This window comes from Euphorbia lathyris, chromosome 8 (genome assembly GCF_963576675.1).
Source record: "Euphorbia lathyris chromosome 8, ddEupLath1.1, whole genome shotgun sequence".
Lineage (NCBI taxonomy): Eukaryota > Viridiplantae > Streptophyta > Magnoliopsida > Malpighiales > Euphorbiaceae > Euphorbia > Euphorbia lathyris.
Genome location: NC_088917.1, coordinates 8,047,137 through 8,064,249, shown reverse-complemented (window position 1 = coordinate 8,064,249; position 17,113 = coordinate 8,047,137). Strand labels below are relative to the sequence as shown.

At 33.3% G+C, this 17,113-nt stretch overlaps 1 protein-coding gene across 3 annotated transcripts; it reads right to left on the bottom strand.

The window, feature by feature from the left end:
* Positions 1–1,633: 1,633 nt before the first annotated feature.
* Positions 1,634–16,641, bottom strand: LOC136203253 (glutamate receptor 2.7-like). 3 transcript variants are annotated; one of them, XM_065994366.1, is made up of 6 exons: positions 16,355–16,641; positions 7,747–9,056; positions 6,376–6,688; positions 3,837–4,243; positions 2,705–2,753; positions 2,252–2,461 (listed from the first exon to the last, which is right to left on the bottom strand). In XM_065994366.1, the coding sequence occupies exons 1-6, from the start codon at positions 16,608–16,610 to the stop codon at positions 2,391–2,393; spliced, it is 2,406 nt and encodes an 801-aa protein (XP_065850438.1). In that variant the 5' UTR covers positions 16,611–16,641; the 3' UTR covers positions 2,252–2,390. The 3 variants fall into 3 exon arrangements, with proteins under 3 accessions (XP_065850437.1, XP_065850438.1, XP_065850439.1); XM_065994367.1 differs by having other exon boundaries at positions 2,322–2,461; positions 2,604–2,753; XM_065994365.1 differs by lacking the exon at positions 2,705–2,753 and having other exon boundaries at positions 1,634–2,461.
* Positions 16,642–17,113: the final 472 nt, after the last annotated feature.

Sequence of the window (17,113 nt, the reverse complement as noted above, 5' to 3'; positions counted from 1 at the left end):
CTGAAACTTTTGGCCATGTTCAGGGCTGATGGACTCGTAGTGTAGAGCACTGCACTGAAATCCCTGAAACTACCTTTTTATTTTCTTATTCTCTGTAGTATTTGCTGCAGTCAGAATGGAAAGTTCAGTTATGGATATGCATGCAAGCTCTCCGGGGAAATTGTCGGCTTTTTTGGAGTTTTCGATGGTTTCTATCTCTCTATCTCTCCACTTTTTGTGTATTTCTATGTTGCACGGAAAAGTTATCAGTCAAATAGGAAGTTATAATTTTCCTAATCTTAGACTGAATAGGAATCGTAGAATAGAAAGTTTGAATTTTCATAATTTTAATAAAAATAGATAAAGAAAACCATTTAAATACTGAGAGACAGCTAGGGATGTAAACGGGGCGGGGCGGGGTGGGGATTTGGTTTCCCATCCCCGTCCCCGCCTAAACGGGGATTCCCCGTCCCCGCCAGCTAAATGGGGACAAAAACTGTCCCCGTCCCCGCCCCACGGAGATCCCCGCGGGTACGGGGAATCCCCGTTTACCCATTTAGTACAAAATTATGCTTGGACTTTTCTTCATATGCCTTGCCTACTATTATATTGAAATTGAAATACCACTGCCTAAATTCATATCATTTCCATTTTATTTTCATTTTTGCTCACTTACATCTCATAAAATATAGGATGGACAATAATTCTCTTTATTTCCACTACCCACCTTTTACTTTTTTCATCCAACGCATAACAGTTGGAAATAAAAAGAAATATTTTAAAAAAAAAAAGTGAAAATATTGATCAAGCTTCAAACTATTGAGCAGGAGATACGAATGGGTAAAGAGGAGATACATTTCGTTCACTCTTACATGGAACGCGGAAGACTGGTTACCCAACAATATAATTAAATTTATCCAGATCATTCCATTAATTTTTTAACAGATTTTAAATGATTTTAAAATTTTAATATTACAACAAATTTCAATTAAAAAATCTTCATATCCAAAAATCTTCACGTGGTACGGATACCATTTCCCGGCCCCGCCCCGTACCCGCCTACGTGGACCATATTGGTCCCCGTCCCGTCCCTGTTAACAAACGGGGCGGGGAATTCCCGCCCCGTCGGGTACGGGTATTCCCCGCCCCAGTTGCATCCCTAGAGACAGCGTCCATATTTTGGGTAATTACGGAATCGTTCCCATAAACGTTTCTTATCAGTTTGTAATTTCAATCCACTTCTCAAGGTTATGGCATCCACTCCTTCTCATAAAAGAATAAATCAGTAATATATTTCTAACATTTGCTCATGCTCTTTTATTGAAGGAGTGCAATTATTACGTTGACTTTAGTATGAGAGTGTTTGTGAGAAGAACCCTCTTCCCTTATTGTAACAGCATCAAGAAATATCCAAGAATATCAACCATCAATCTCATGGAATTACAACTGTCACACTCATGGAACTTTCAACCGTCTCCATTAAGATTTTAATCTTAGGATTAAAAGTATAAGAGTAGAAAGACTTGAGAATTCATTGATTATCGAAAATGCCGAAAAAATTCATGGGCTTGAATTTAGTCTGTAAAAGCACAAAAAAATATATCAATTATAGATCATCATAGAATACCACAGTCATTGATCCGGTCATCGTAACTAGCATATAAATAACTTTTCATTTAATTCAACAATGGTTGGATTTTTGTAGAAAAGCAACGCAATTAGTACATCTATTGACTTTAGTATGAGAATGTTTATCAAAAAGAACACTCTTACCATACGGTAACAGATACATCAAGAAATATCCAAAAATATCAACTGTCAATCTCAAGGAATTTCAACTGTCAATCTCAAGGAATTTCAACTGTCTCCGTTAATATTTTAAGCTTAGGATTAAAACCTTTATCAACAGTCGTCATATTTTCAATGGTCAATTTTTCTTGAACATTCATTGGTTACCGAAAATACCGAAAACTTTCATGGGCTTAAATTTAGCCTATAAAAGATCAATTATAGGTCATCAGAGAGCACTGCAGTCAGTGAATCCTGTTTTTCGTAACGGAACATATGGTTGCCTATTGGGAATGGAACCATTGAATTATGGAGTTGGAGAAGAATTACTCTCACTTTGTTCATTATTCTTGAAATTGTGAGATTTCAAGTCTTTTTGATCAAAGATTTTGAGTAAATAAAGAATCTTGGTCCATGTTGAAGATTCTGAAGAAATAAGGACATGCCTATGTTCATAGATGAACATGGCTAAGAACACCATTAAAGCTAGAATAGAAGCTATTCCAGCCAGTAAAAATAATCCCCAAAAACTTTGGAGACTAAGACTGTTTGAAGAAACAGAAGTGTCTGGATCTGGACATGTTTTTTGTTTGCCAAACCATGTTTCTTCTATTTTCTTCATTTTATCTTCTTCTTTCACTTTCAACAATGCTCTTGATATATCTGCTACTAGGGGAGATCCTCTTGCAAATACCTGGAAATATCATAATCCAAAACAAAACTATGTTAGCAGTGGCGAATACAGGATTGGTCTGTTGGTAAAAAAATATGTAAAAATCATAAGAGAGTCTAACAAGGCAATAAAATTAAAATTTTAGATTTAGAGAGACTCTAACAAGACGTTGGCCAATTAGCACCCCATCAAATTTTCTTCAAGGTAGAGGGGGCCAGAACCACCACAGCCTCAAATTTTGTGAAAATAGGAAGCTGAAACTACCCTTGGTTATGGTGGTTCCCGCGGCCCGAGGAGTCCGGTCCCCTTGTATCTGCCCATACATGTTAGCAAAATGTAAGTTTAGGTATGTGAGTGTCAAACAGCAAAAATTATCAAATTTAGGCGTGTAATATATACTTAAGAAGAATTAAACGAACATTTAATATATAATTACATGCCTAAATCTTATAATCTTTTTCCGTTTGACACTCACATATCTAAACTTATCAATTTTGGACCATTGAAGATCCATAAATCTATGAAGACCCAGGTTAGAGACTTGGCTGTTTCCTAGTTCTACGGGTCGGACCTATCCAGGTCTGACAACACAAATTTTGAGATGCTCACTTGAATTATTATTAAGGGATAAGATATCAAAATAATCTCAAGGTTTTTGGGAATAATTAATTTAGTCCATACTTACAAAACACTATTAACATTTGTAAAGTTTTACTAATATAAATCGACACATCAAATGAATGTATCATCAACCCTACAATTTAATCCCTCAAACTCACAAACAAACTCTATAGGGTGGAAGCATGACGTGACATTTAGGTGTACGATATATTCATTTGATTTGTCAATTTTTATTACTGAAGCAATTAATTATCTCATATGACAAACGTTGCGACTGAAATTGTACTATTTTATACCTGGATGATAAATTAGCTCTCGTGAAACAACATTGAGATTATTTTGAGACCTTATCCCAATTATTGTCAACAGATGGTAGAGTATAATCGCGATAGAAGTATTAGTGACGAGCCACTTGATATTTTGGGCTGCTAACTTGGAGTTTTTTTTTAACATTCTCGCACAATCACAACTAATAGAATGTGGAGCACAATTAGGGATGTAAATGGAGTGGACGGGACGGAATTATATTCCCCATCCCTGCTTCTCGACCTATCAGGGAATCTCGGTCCCTATCCCCAAAACCTAAATGGGGAAATTTTTTTCACATCCCCATTCCCGTCCCCACTTGCGTGGGACAAAACAATCCCTATGTACACCACCGCGATTCTAATAGGGGATTTTCTGTTCCTAGCGGGACGCATCTCCGACGGGGCTGGAGAATCCCCGTCCCAATCACGATAAAACTAAAAAACGAGAGAGAGAGAGAGAAACTTACAAATCCGAAGCCGGCGGTCATGAATGTAGGTTCAACCATAGTATACTTAGAGCAATACTTTGCTAGAAATAGCTTTATATATGGAACTTCATCAAAAGCAGCAGAGATTCCACCATTTTTGCTTCCTTTTGAGAAAAGATCATGCAATTCTTGAGCTGAAGAATATACCTTGAGATTGGAATCTTCAAACCCTAAGTTTTGCAAGATTCCCAGTACAAAAGAATCCTTTAAGTAGCCCACATTTTCATGATTCCTAATGAGTTGATTCACATCAGTAACAGTAGGCAATAACTGTTGGACTGTTAAAAGACTTGTTAAACTTGCAGTGTAGCTTTGTGTGAGAATCAACACAACAAAAAACCATATGATGGCTAGTGTTCTTGCTAGGTTGCTGACCAATCTTTCTCCTGTTGTAAATTACATAAAATTGAGTTAGAAGTATGATTAATTCCGGGGCTAAATGCATCGTTTCATCTCAATAAAGTCACTCCAGCAACTTGAAGGCTAAATTGACACCAGAAAAGTGATGTGGCTACCACATCAATAGTAGTCAACTTTCACTTTTGACCGAAATGATATGTAACTGCCACCTAAATGACACGTAGCTGCGACCTAGCTGATCGACGTGTCAGAAAGGTGGAAACCACATGTCATTTCGGTCAGCTAGGTGGTAGTCACATATCATTCCAGTCAATGGTGAAAGTTGATTAGTGCTGACGTGGAAGTCACGTCATATTTCCGATGTACTTTTGATCTTAAAGTTGTCAGAGTTGCTTTACTAAGACAAAATTCAAAATTGAATGATTTAATTGAAATTGAGTGACCAATATGAGACAAGAATGAAAGTTCAGTGACCAACACCAATTTGGCCACTGAACATTTATGGTTATCTCAAATGATCAGTGCAATTTGTCTCAATAAAACCATTCAATTTTGAATTTTATCTCGATCGATAAAATCACTTCAGCAACTTCAAGAGCTAAAACACATGAGAAAAGTGACGTGGCTATCACATCCACAGTAGTCAACTTTCACCGTTGATCGAAACGACATGTAACCGTCACCTAGATGACACGTAGCTGCGACCTAGCTGACCAAAAAGACACCTGTCAGCAATTTGGAAACCACGTGTCATTTTGGTCATGCTAGGTGGCATCCACGTGTCATTTCAGTCAGTGGTGAAAGTTAACTATAGTGCTGACGTGTAAGCCACGTCATATTTCCGATGTCTTTTTGCTCTTGAAGTCGCTAGAGTGACTTTATTAAGACAAAATTTAAAGTTGAATAGTTTAATTGAATTTGAGTGACCAATTTGAGACAATAATAAAAGTTCAGTGACCAATAGTACATTTATATATCAAAATAAAATCAAATGATTTAGACAACAATTAAAGTTAAGTGACCAATACTAATTTGGTCGCTGAACTTTCATGGTTATCTCAAATGATCACTCGACTTCCATTTGTCTCAATAAAATCATTCAATTTTATTTTGCCTCGATAAAGTCACTCCAGCAACGGGCAAAAAGATACTAGAAAAGTGATGTGACTACCACATCAACATTAGTCAACTTTCATCATTGACTGAAACGACATGTAACTGGCACCTAGATGACACGTAGTTGTGACCTAGCTGACCAAAATGGCATGTGTCAGAAAGGTGGAAACCACATGTCATTACGGTCAACTAGGTGGCAGTCACATGTCCTTTCAGTCAGTGGTGAAAGTTAACTACTGCTGACGTGGAAACCACATCATATTTCTATATCTTTTTGCTCTTAAGTCGCCATAGTGATTTTATTAAGACAAAATTCAAAGTTGAATGATTTAATTGAGATTGAGTAACTAATTTGAGATAACAATGAAATTTGAGTGACCAACAGTGCATTTAGATATCAAAATAAAATCAAATGATTTAGACAATAATGAAAGTTCACTGACCAATACCAATACCAATTTGGTCACTAAACTTTCATGGTTATCTCAAATGATTACTTGACTTCAATTTGTTTAAATAAAACCATTCAACTTTGAATTTTGTTTCAATAAAGTCACTCCAGCAACTTTAAGGGTAAAAAGACACTAGAAAAGTGGCATGGCTACCACATCAACAGTGATAAGCTTTCATCGGTGGCCAAAACGACATGTATAACTGTCACCTAGATGACGTAGCTGTGACCTAGCGGACCAAAAAGACACATGTTAGAAAGGTGAAAACCACATGTCATTTCGGTCAGCTAGGTGGTAGCCACATGTCATTTCAGTCAGTAGTGAAAGTTAATTAGTGTTGATGTGGAGGTCACATCATATTTCCGATGTCTTTTTGCTCTTGAAGTCACTAGAGTGATTTTATTAAAACAAACTCCAAAATTGAATGATTTTATTGAGACAAATTGAAATTGAGTGACCAATTTGAGACGGCAGTTAAAAAATTTCAGTGACGAAAAATACCACATATACTCATCTGCAAATCCATGAAACCACATCCCATCTATTTGTAATTACCACAAAAATAATAATTGAGGAAGGATGTTACTTACTTTGTGCAAAAACCATAGTAGAGAAAGAAAACCAGAAGCAAGTGGCAGCTTGATGGGAAGGAGGACCTCTAAAATCTTGATTGACTCTATGTTCAAGAACCCACATTGAAAATCCAATGAAAACAAAGAAACAGAAAGTAGCTATCCAAAGATCCCATGTTAATGGCTTCAAGAAAATCCATGCACTTTTATGATTGTTATCCTTTATTGGTACTACCATTGTTACTCCTGATTCTGTGTATGGCAATGTGAAATCCACATATACTGATCTATCTAATGTTATTGTTGTATCTCCCACCACACCATCATAATTCTGTCAAAATCGGTTATCGTGTCATAACTGTATCACGTAATATATTTTATAGAGGATAATAAGATATCAAAATAGCAGCTTTCTATAGTGATCTCGGATCAAATGGGTCTAGGACGATTCAGATCATACCACGTTTAACAATGATATACTCACGTGGCATGACCTGAACAGTTCCGAACCAGTTTGACTTTTCAAAGTCAAAAAGTGAAAAAAAAAGTTAAACGTGAAAGCATGCGTGTTTTTTATAGAGATAAAGTGCAAAAGTACAACTAACGTTTACACCTAGGAGCAATGTTACCCTTAACGTCTAAAATGGTACGGTTTTACCCACGTTGGCAGCCAAGAACAATTTTATTCCTAACGTTGACAAGTTGGGTCAGTTGAAGAAATTATTCATCAAATTGTTTTCTCGGTCATGAATCTTGTTATCTACATATGATTAAACGTGAAAATTTAAAATATATTGTATTTTGTATGAGTTTGACAAAAAAAAATTCAAATATTTCGTCAAATTTAAAAATAGTAATCTCCAATTATATTATTAAATCATAAAAAAAATATTAAAAAAAATTAGAATCAATTTACGTGCAATTGGTATAGAATAAGGAACACAATATCTGCATTTTATAATATTGTTTGAAATTGACTAAATCTGTCAACATTAAGGGTAAAATTGCTGTGGTATTGCTGTGTCATTTTTTATTAAATTTTTCCAATGACACGTGGCATTGGTGTGGTCAATAGTCAAGCGTGTTTTCTATACGGGTCAATATTTTGACCGAACATAGGGGTGTAAGGGGCTGTATGTGATGTTTTTGGAGAGTTGAGGGGGTTGAGAGGTTGTCCCCTAAGTTGAGGGGGCGAGGTGAAAAAAGTTACAAGTTTAGGGGATTGGGTGCCTATTAAGCCTAATATGAATGATGTGTCACGTTCTATTATCGAAGCCTAAATTAGTACTCTTTTTTAAACGTTAAACCTACATTAGTGGTATTTTATATGTGGAACCTAAATTGATACGTTATCCGTTATATAAATTAAGAAAGAGTAGAATCATTTACCTTAGAGTAAACTTGATAAACCAAATCATTGTAAGTCCCAGCACTCCCACCATCTTGATTAGAAAAAGGTATGTATTCATAACTCAAAGCATATGGTAATGCTTCCACAACTGCATCAAAAACATCTATACAATACCCAATTGAATCTTCTCTTCTCACTTTCAAAAATTCAGTAAATCCACTCTTTACTGGCACTCCAATCCTCACCATCTTCTTTCCCTTATTTGTTGGAATCTCCCATCCCTTTGGAACACTTGTTGTAATCCCTGGCCATATCACACTTCCAACATTCTTGGAACTTCCAAAATTTTTGGAACTTGAAGTTGAAGTACTATCCAAATTTCTAACAAGCCCATTTCTTGGTGTCCAAAACCCAATTGTTCTTCCTCCTTTACCAACTACATTAACTATCTCGAAATCCGAAGAGGGTAACTGCCCGTTAACAAAGAGAAAATCTCCTGACAAGCCATTGAAATTGGTGTTTGCTAATTCTTTAATAAGTTTTGGACCGTTCTCAGAGACAGGAAGATGTGACATGTCTACTGAGTAGTTCTGGGATGTACTTTTCGTTACAACATACGACACTGTTTTAGTACCGGATTTCTCAACTGCCATAGCTAATGCAATTGTATCATCATATGCCCAAAGTCTATAAATGTTTAGTACTTTTCTTTCTTGCTGGAACTTCCTTCGAAAACTTCGCAACCGTTTTGAGTTTGGAATATAAGATCTAATACCCAATACACCTTCCATTGAATCAATAACTTTAGGAGCAAAAACATTCAAAAAATTAGTAATCCCATTTGTTACAATCCAAACATATCCTTTACTCATCATTTCAACCTCTTTCACTTTGGTGAAAAACATAGATGCAAGAGAAGAAGGCATGTGAACTATGAACACTCTAGTTTGCATACTCATTAACTTATAAAGCTCTTTCTCAATTTCATCTTCGGTAGCCGCCGGAGAAATCGGACTCCGGTAAGGGATATTAGTGCCAATTGCTTGTAATGCATCAGCCAAATGAGGTATAATTCCTTGGCCATACTCATTGTTTATGTAAATAGGAACTACTTCTCTCCAACCAAAAGCTTCTACTATGGAAGCTATGGGTTTGACTTGAGATGAATCATCTTGTGTAGCTCTGAAAAAGTATGGACTTGGGATGTATGTAAGAGAAGGGCTTGTTGCAGAATAAGAAATTATAGGTACTTGAGTTTTTTCTCCAATTTTCATTACAATATTGGCTTCCATTGATGTTGTTGGCCCTATGATTGCTTGCACTTCCACATTTTTAATCAAGTCCAATGCTGTAAAAACAGGTTTTCGTGTCATAATCGTATTGTATGATTTATATATTTGATGTAATTAGATATCAGTTAAATGTTATGTTGTACGGAAACGGAAACCGAAACGGAAACGGAAATGGATACTGGGAAACGTAATTTCTGAAAAACATAGGAAATAGAATCGTGTAAATATTAAAAGTATAGGGGCATATTTATAAATATTAAAATATAATAATACATTAAAAAAGGTAAATAATTTATTAGTTCTCTTCTTTTTACCTAACATAATGTTCAGTCCCCTATTTTTAAAAATACAATCCCTGTGTTTTGTCAATATTAACGCTTTGATCATTCTGGCTATTTTTTTCTAGATTTTTAACCGTTATATTTGGCATAATAGACAGATAAAAAAAATAACAAAGTAACATGACAATTTCTTATTTACTATGGTTGACTTGAAAGCTAAGATGTGTTCGGTTAAAAATCTAAAAAAAAAAACTAGATAGAAGGACCAAATGGTTAATATTAACAAAAGATAGGGACCTGACAATGTGTTTTTCAAAATAAGAGGACTAAACATTGTGTTAAGTAAAAAGGATGTCACTAATAAATTATTTACCCTTAAAAAAACAAGATTGAAGAACAAGAGGAAGAAAGTTCAAGCCCAATCGAGATTTAAGAGACAACGATTATAGGAGAAAGAAATATGGGTAAGTTCTTTAAATTTAAATTGAAGGATACAAGGAAGGAATTATAGCTCAAATAGGAAGTTTGAATTTTCCTAATCTCAAATTGAATAAGAATTATAAAATAGAATTTTCAGAATTTTGATCGAAATAGGCAAGGAAAATCATTTAAAAATTAAGAGACGGGTTTCATATTTTGGATAATTACGGAAACGTATCCGGAAACGTAGTTTTCGTTTCCCATATCTGCTGGAATCCTGTGGTTTGCAAATTTTAATTTGTAACAAAAAAAAAACCACAGGATAATTAACCGAATAATTAATGATGAAATTGGTAAATTAACTATTACTCCCTCAATTATCAAATAAGTGTCGTTTTAGAATTCACATAAATTAAGAAACACAATTAATATGCACTTAAATTAATAAATTTATATGGATTTCTTCAAAAAAAAAAAAATTTTATATGGATTAACTAAATAAAAATTCTCTATCCTATAATGATTAGAGAAGAAACTTTGATAGCTTAAAAAACACATAAATGAAGACAAAATTTAAATGCTTAGAACAAAAAACTATACTGAATTTTATTGAAAAACGAAAACGACACTTATTTGAGAATGGAGGGAGTAGTTTAAGTGCATTAATTAGGTTTGAAGGCATTAATTAGATCAACCAACCATAAACTATTTTTTGGGTTTATATATCAATAAACTCCTCTAAATTTCTTTTTGTAAGTTGTTCTTGATTGCTCTAATAATCAAAGTTTTTCTTCTCCTGTGAAAATATGCACAAATTGGTCAAAACTCGTAAATTTCTTGTGTTGTTTATTATTATTTTCTTTTTAATTTTTCGAGTAGTTCTCATAAAATGGTTCTGAACACTAGGGATGTAAATACGGTGGGGATTCGCCGACTCCGTCGGTGACCTGCCCTGATGGATACAAGAAATCTCCGATAAGATCATCCCTATGGGACGGGGATGAAGATAATTTTGTCCTCTTGCGGGGATCCCCGTCCCCACCCCGTTAATTCCTGATGGAAATCCCCGATTATTCTCCATGATAGTTGATTTTTTTGGATAAATTGAGTACATTTTAATTAGGTGATTGTTTGTTTTCAATCTTTAATTTTTTGTGTTTTGGAAAATTTGAAAATGATTGTTGATGCTTGTTATTATTAGATATTGCTTCTTAAAAGTTGTAGATTTTATTGATTTATTTTTGAAACATAAAGGGTGATTCCTAGTGAGGAACGAAGAATGTGGGTAAGTTTTTTTTGAACATCTGCAAACGGGTAATAGAGATCCCTGAATGAACGGGGTGGAGACAAATCTGTCATCATCTAAGTTGAGGAGACGGGACGGGGAACTCCAAGTTAGTCAGGGAGGGATAAAAAAAATGCATTTTCCGTCCCATCCCGCTCCGTTTACATCATAGGTAACACTAAAGTGTTGTTTGGTTCGCGGAATGGAATGGAATAGAATAGAATGAGTATTCCAAAGGAATAAAATAAAAAAGAATGGAATAGAAATTTCGTAGGAATAGCTATTTCTATGTTTGGTTGGTCGAATTAGATAAAATGGAATAAATAATTTTTTCATTCAAAAGATAACATTACCCTCAAATGTACTACTATAAATTGTTCAAATATTTAATATATATTATTTTTAAAAAAATATAAAAAAAATGGGAACATGAAAGACGGGAAAAATACGAAAAATAGAAAAAAAAAACATTAAAAATGAAAAAACAATAAAAACATGGAAAACGGAAAAATTGAAAATACGTACCAAAACAGAGAGGTGGAAAACAGTAAAAACGCAAAAAAAAACATGAAAAATGAAATAAAAGTGGAAAATGGTGAAAACGTGAAAAACCTATACAAGGGTTAACATAAAAAACACGCAAAACATAAAAAAAAACACAAAAAAACTGTACAAATGGTAAAACTTAAAAAAAATGTAGAGACGTGGAGAGCTGTGAAAATGCAAAAATAGAAAGAAAAAAAGAAAAACCCATGAAAGCAAGAAAATGTAACAAAACACAACAACAAAAAACTTGAAAAGATATGGAAAACATGAAAATATAAAAAAAACGTTAAAAACACGAAAACTTAAAAAATATGGAATACAGAAAAACATGAAAAACACACAAAAAAAAGTGAAAATTTGTTAAAAACGTGAAGACGTAACAACACAAAAAGTGAAAAAATGTCAAAATCACGAAAAGTAAAAAAAATATTAAAATCGGAAAAATATGAAAAAAAGTGGAAAAACACGAAAAATGTGAAAAACGTGAAAAAAGGCGAAAAACATGAAAACGTGAAAAAACGTAAAACCACAAAAATGTGAAGAAAAAAAATAATTTCAAAAACACAAAAATGCGTTTATAACGTTTTTTTTTCATTTTTTCATCTTATTGTACTTTTTTCGTGTTTTTGGCGTTTGTTCACATTTTTCGTATTTTTCACGTTGTCAAGTTTTCGTGATATTCATGTTATTGTGTTCTTTTGCATTTTTTCGTTTTTTCACGTTTTAGTTTTTCGGTTTTTCCCTTTTTCACGTTTTTCGTTTTTGTGCATTTTTGTATATTTCGAATTTTGTTACTTTTTCGTGGTTTTTCATGTTTTTCGGATTTTTTCACGTTTTCGTGTTTTGTTTGCATTTTCATGTTTATTGCGTTTTTCACGTATTGTCACATTTTTGTGTTTTAGCATTTTTCGTCTTTTATGTATTTTTTTCACGTTTTAGTGTTTTTTGTACTTTTGTCGTTTTCTTATATTTTGTGTGTTGTCACTTTTTCGCAATGTTCATGTTTTGTGTTTTTTCGTGTTTTTGCTTCTTTTTTGCGTTTTCGTATTTTTTGCGCGTTTGTTCACCTTTTCATTTTTGCGGGTTTTTTCATATTCTCGTGTTTTGTAATGTTTTCACATGATTCATATTTTTCATATTTTTACAGTTTTTAACGTTTTTCCATTTTCAATTTTTCACATTTTTTATGATATAAATTATGGATTCATCAAAATTTATAGGATTTGAAAAATTGGCTAGAGAAAAGATTTAGAATTTAATAGAGGATAATTTTATAAATTACAAAAATACAATGTTAGGAATAGCAATTCCTAAATTGAAGAATAGTTATTCCATGAAATTAAGAAATAAGGATTCTATGGAATAGCTATTCTTTAGAAATAGTTATTCTATTCTCTTCTATTCCGCGAACCAAACGAGTACTAATATCTACGGAGACTCGAGTCAGTAATTAAGAAAAAATAGTCAACTTCTTGTTAAACGAGGACCGAGGTTTTCAACTTTAGCAAATAAGGACTTTTTCGATTGATACTATTGAAATCACCTTTTACGACTTCAAAAATGACATATTTTAAGAACTACTAATATTCTAAGCAACTTTAATTCTTCAACTTTTTTATTTCGAGATTATTTAGATGAAGTTTGGTAAAGAGAGAGAAAGTTAATGTTTAGAGAGAAAGTTCCAAAAAAAAATGATTTTCTAAAATCGAAAATGTAGTTCCATAGAAAATATGACATTGAACAACTTTAATTCTTGAAAATTTTCATTTTCATGTCGTTAAAGATAGTTTTAATAGCATTATTAAAAGTGCGAAACCTCAATCCTCGTTTTGATAAAAAGTAAACCACAGTCCTTTATCTGAAAATTAGGGGTAAATTTCATCAATGGTGTACAACATTTACTTCATTTCACACTTTGGTGTACAACCTTCATTTTGTCTCACTAATATGTACAACCTTATAGATGACCTCCCACTTTAGTGTATAGCAGGTAAAAATGACCGGTCAACTCCTGGTCAACGTGCCACCTCAGCCCTACCATATGTATAATGACTAAAATACCCTTATCCCTAAAAAAAATAAAAATAATAGAAATACACTCTCTCCTATCTCTCTTTCTTTCCCTTCTCTCTCTATGCTTCCATAGACTACAGTTCTTATTTTTCCTGGAAATTTTAAAATTGAAAAATTATTTTTATTAATCAATTATTATATAAACTGATTTACTCATATCTTTACCATTTTCAAAGTTAATATGAGAAACTTTACATGAAAGTGGCAGATTCAAATGGTAATGGTAGATTCAAATGCTTGGTAGATTCAAATGCTTATGATTCAAATCTCTTAGCGTCATAGAAGTTTTTAGGCTTATGCGAATCAGAAATCCAAAAATAGATAAGAGAAGCAGTGAGGGGCTTGGAATCGGAAAGGACCAGTGAAGTCGGAATCGGAATCACCGCCTCACTTGAAGGGAAGACGAAGAAAAAGAAAAAACCAGAAATTGGTGGTCGAGGGAAAAAAGAAATCGACAGATTACGGAAGAAGGAGACTACAGATTACGGAAGAAGGAGACTGAGTTTCATATTTGAGGCAAAGAAACGAGAGAGACGGCCGGAGGTGGGATTCACCATCACCAAGCGAGAAACCTGCCATGGAAGACCAAGTTTCAATTTTGAGAGAAAAAGAGGAAGAAGATAAAGAGGATGAAGATGAAGTGAGGGATGGTTAGGTTATTATTTAAGATAATTTGACAAATTGATGGTAATTGGAGCCATGGATAAAATTTATGTACTTATTTCTACTTTTTTTTTTTTTTTATCAAAATTACTTATTTCAAATAAAGGTGATGCTCAAATGGATGAAGATATTTTACTCTTTTTCTATTTATTTTTACTTTTTTTATTTATTTTTATTTTTTAGTGATAAGGGTATTTTAGTCATTATAATGTGGTGGGGCTGAGGTGGCGCGTTGACCAGGCGTTGACCGGTCATTTTTACCTGCTATACACCAAAGTGGGAGGTCACCTATAAGGTTGTACATATTAGTGAGACAAAATAAAGGTTGTACACCAAAGTGTGATATGAGGTAAAGGTTGTACACCATTGATGAAATTTACCCGAAAATTAGTGAAACTACAAGGGTTTTATTTGAAATTTACCCTAAATTAAAACATGTAGTAGTATTTTCTATTTTTCTATTAAATTAGTCAATATACTTGATAAACGTGTTAATCAGACTAAATTACATACGTGGTGTAAAATCTTTATCATTTCACACTTTGGTGTACACAATTTTCAATTTTGCACACAAAAATGTACAAACTTCTGATGACCTTCTACTAAACTGTGCAAAGGATAATTGTGACCGGTCAACACAAAGTCAATGTGACACGTCAGCAAGTTGACATCCTTAAAAGTCAATGTGCCACGTCTACTTGGAGGATATAGAATTTTTAGGAAATTCTTGAACTTGTGAGGTTTCATAAGTTTCTCTGCCTCCGTAAAAATAGGCACAAATTGGTCAAAACTCATAAATTCCTTGTGTTATTTATTATTATTTTCTTTTCAATTTTTCGAGTAGTCCTCATAAAACGGTTCTAAACGCTAGGGATGTAAATAGGGTGGGGATTTCCCGTCCCCGTCGGTGACTTGCCCCGATGGATATAAGAAATCTCCGATAAGAATCCCTATGGGACGGGGATGAAGATAATTTTGTTCTCTTGTAGAGATTCCCGTCTCCATCCCGTTAATCCCTGATGGGAATCCCTAATTATTCTTCATGATAGTTGATTTTTTTAGATAATTTGAGTATATTTTAATTAGATTATTGTTTGTTTTCAATCTTTAATTTTGTTTGTGTTTAGAAAAATTTGAGAATGATTATTGATTCTCGTTATTATTAGCTATTCCTTTTTAAAAGTCGTACGTTTATTGAAAAAAATTTAAGTCAACCTCTTATAAATGAAATTGCAGATTTAGAAGACTTGTAAAAGAGAGAAGAAACGAAGACTAAGCAAATCTTATCTCTTCCTTACTACTTGTTAGTAAAAAATGCGGCTTTTCTTTATTCAAAGGTTAATTATAAATAGAAATCCTCTAGTTTCACGGATTTACATATAAATATCTATAGTATTTTTTGTTAAAAATGCAAAAGAAATTCAATTTTTTTTTACTTTTTTTCAAATTTGACAGATAACGATCTTAAATAAAAATTTAAAGAATTAAAATTATTTAGTATCATCTTTACTACGGAGTTTTCAAATTTGGAACTACATTTTTTATTTTTTAAAATTATCGTTTTTGGAGTTTTCTTTCTCTAAATATTAATCAAAACATTCAATTTGACATTCATAAAGGTCAAAATTTGACCGGTCCATGCGAAGTCAACGTGTCACGTCAACAATTTTGACTTTTATAGAGGTCAAATTGCTGACGTAACGCGTTGACTTCGAGTTCACTTATCACAATTATCGGATGTACACTTTAGTGAGATGTCACTTTATATTTTTTTTTTTGTACAAAATTGAAGATTTTACACCAAAGTATAAAATATGACAAAGATTGTCTACCGCGTATGTAATTTATCGACATTTTGAGACAAACATGCAAGTTTAGTAACCAATGGTTCAAAACCATTAGAACTTTAACTAGTTCAAATCTCTAATTTTATTTTAAAAAACTCTTTACCAAACAGTGTCTTCTCTAATTTTATTTTAAAAAACTTTTTACCAAACGGAGTCTTTATATAGCGAAACGAAGTTTAGGAGTACTGGTATATCAAAAGTAAAATAACATAAAATTCCAAAAGAAGAAGAAGAAAAACCTGCAGCAGCAGCACCAATGACATCTTCCATAGAATCTCTGGTATGGAGAAGAATCCTTGTCTGAAAATGAGAATTTGTTTGATAAAAATCAGAAATCGCCATTTCCATACACCTCAACATCATTTTTCCGACGGAATCTTCCATATTACCGATGACTCCAACGTTGACGGAGATTGCTGTTGTGTTCTCCGATGAGAAAAACATAACCAAACACAGGGAGATTAAAGAGATGTTTATGTTGTTCATCTTCCTCATCTTCTGGTTTTGGTTTAGTAGATTGAGGAATTTAAACCCAAAGGTCCTTTCTATCTAGTGATATCATATATATGCACGAAATGTGGGGTCTTCACATTTATTGATATGTTGAAGAAAATAACACAAATGGAAAATATTTTTCTTTATAAAAAAAATAAAATTGTAACGTGTTGAAACAAAAGTGGGGGTCGTTGCATTTATTGATAGTTTAAAAAACGAGGGTAAATTATAAAATTGGTCCAATTGAGATGGTCATTTGTATATTTAGGTCTCGTTTGATTTGTCTGTTGTTTGGTGTTTATTATTTGCGGTTGAAAAATATTGTGCTTCTAAAAAGTAAGGATTTCTTGTTTTTTTTTTCGAAAAGAATGTATTTAATAAACCTCTATCGGGCAATCAAAGTTAAGTACAGATTGCAAAAAAGACGGAACAACATCAAAAAACATGGGACAAAAATAAGAACGAGAGGACTTCGCTAAAGAGTGAGTCACTCCGTTCGCTTG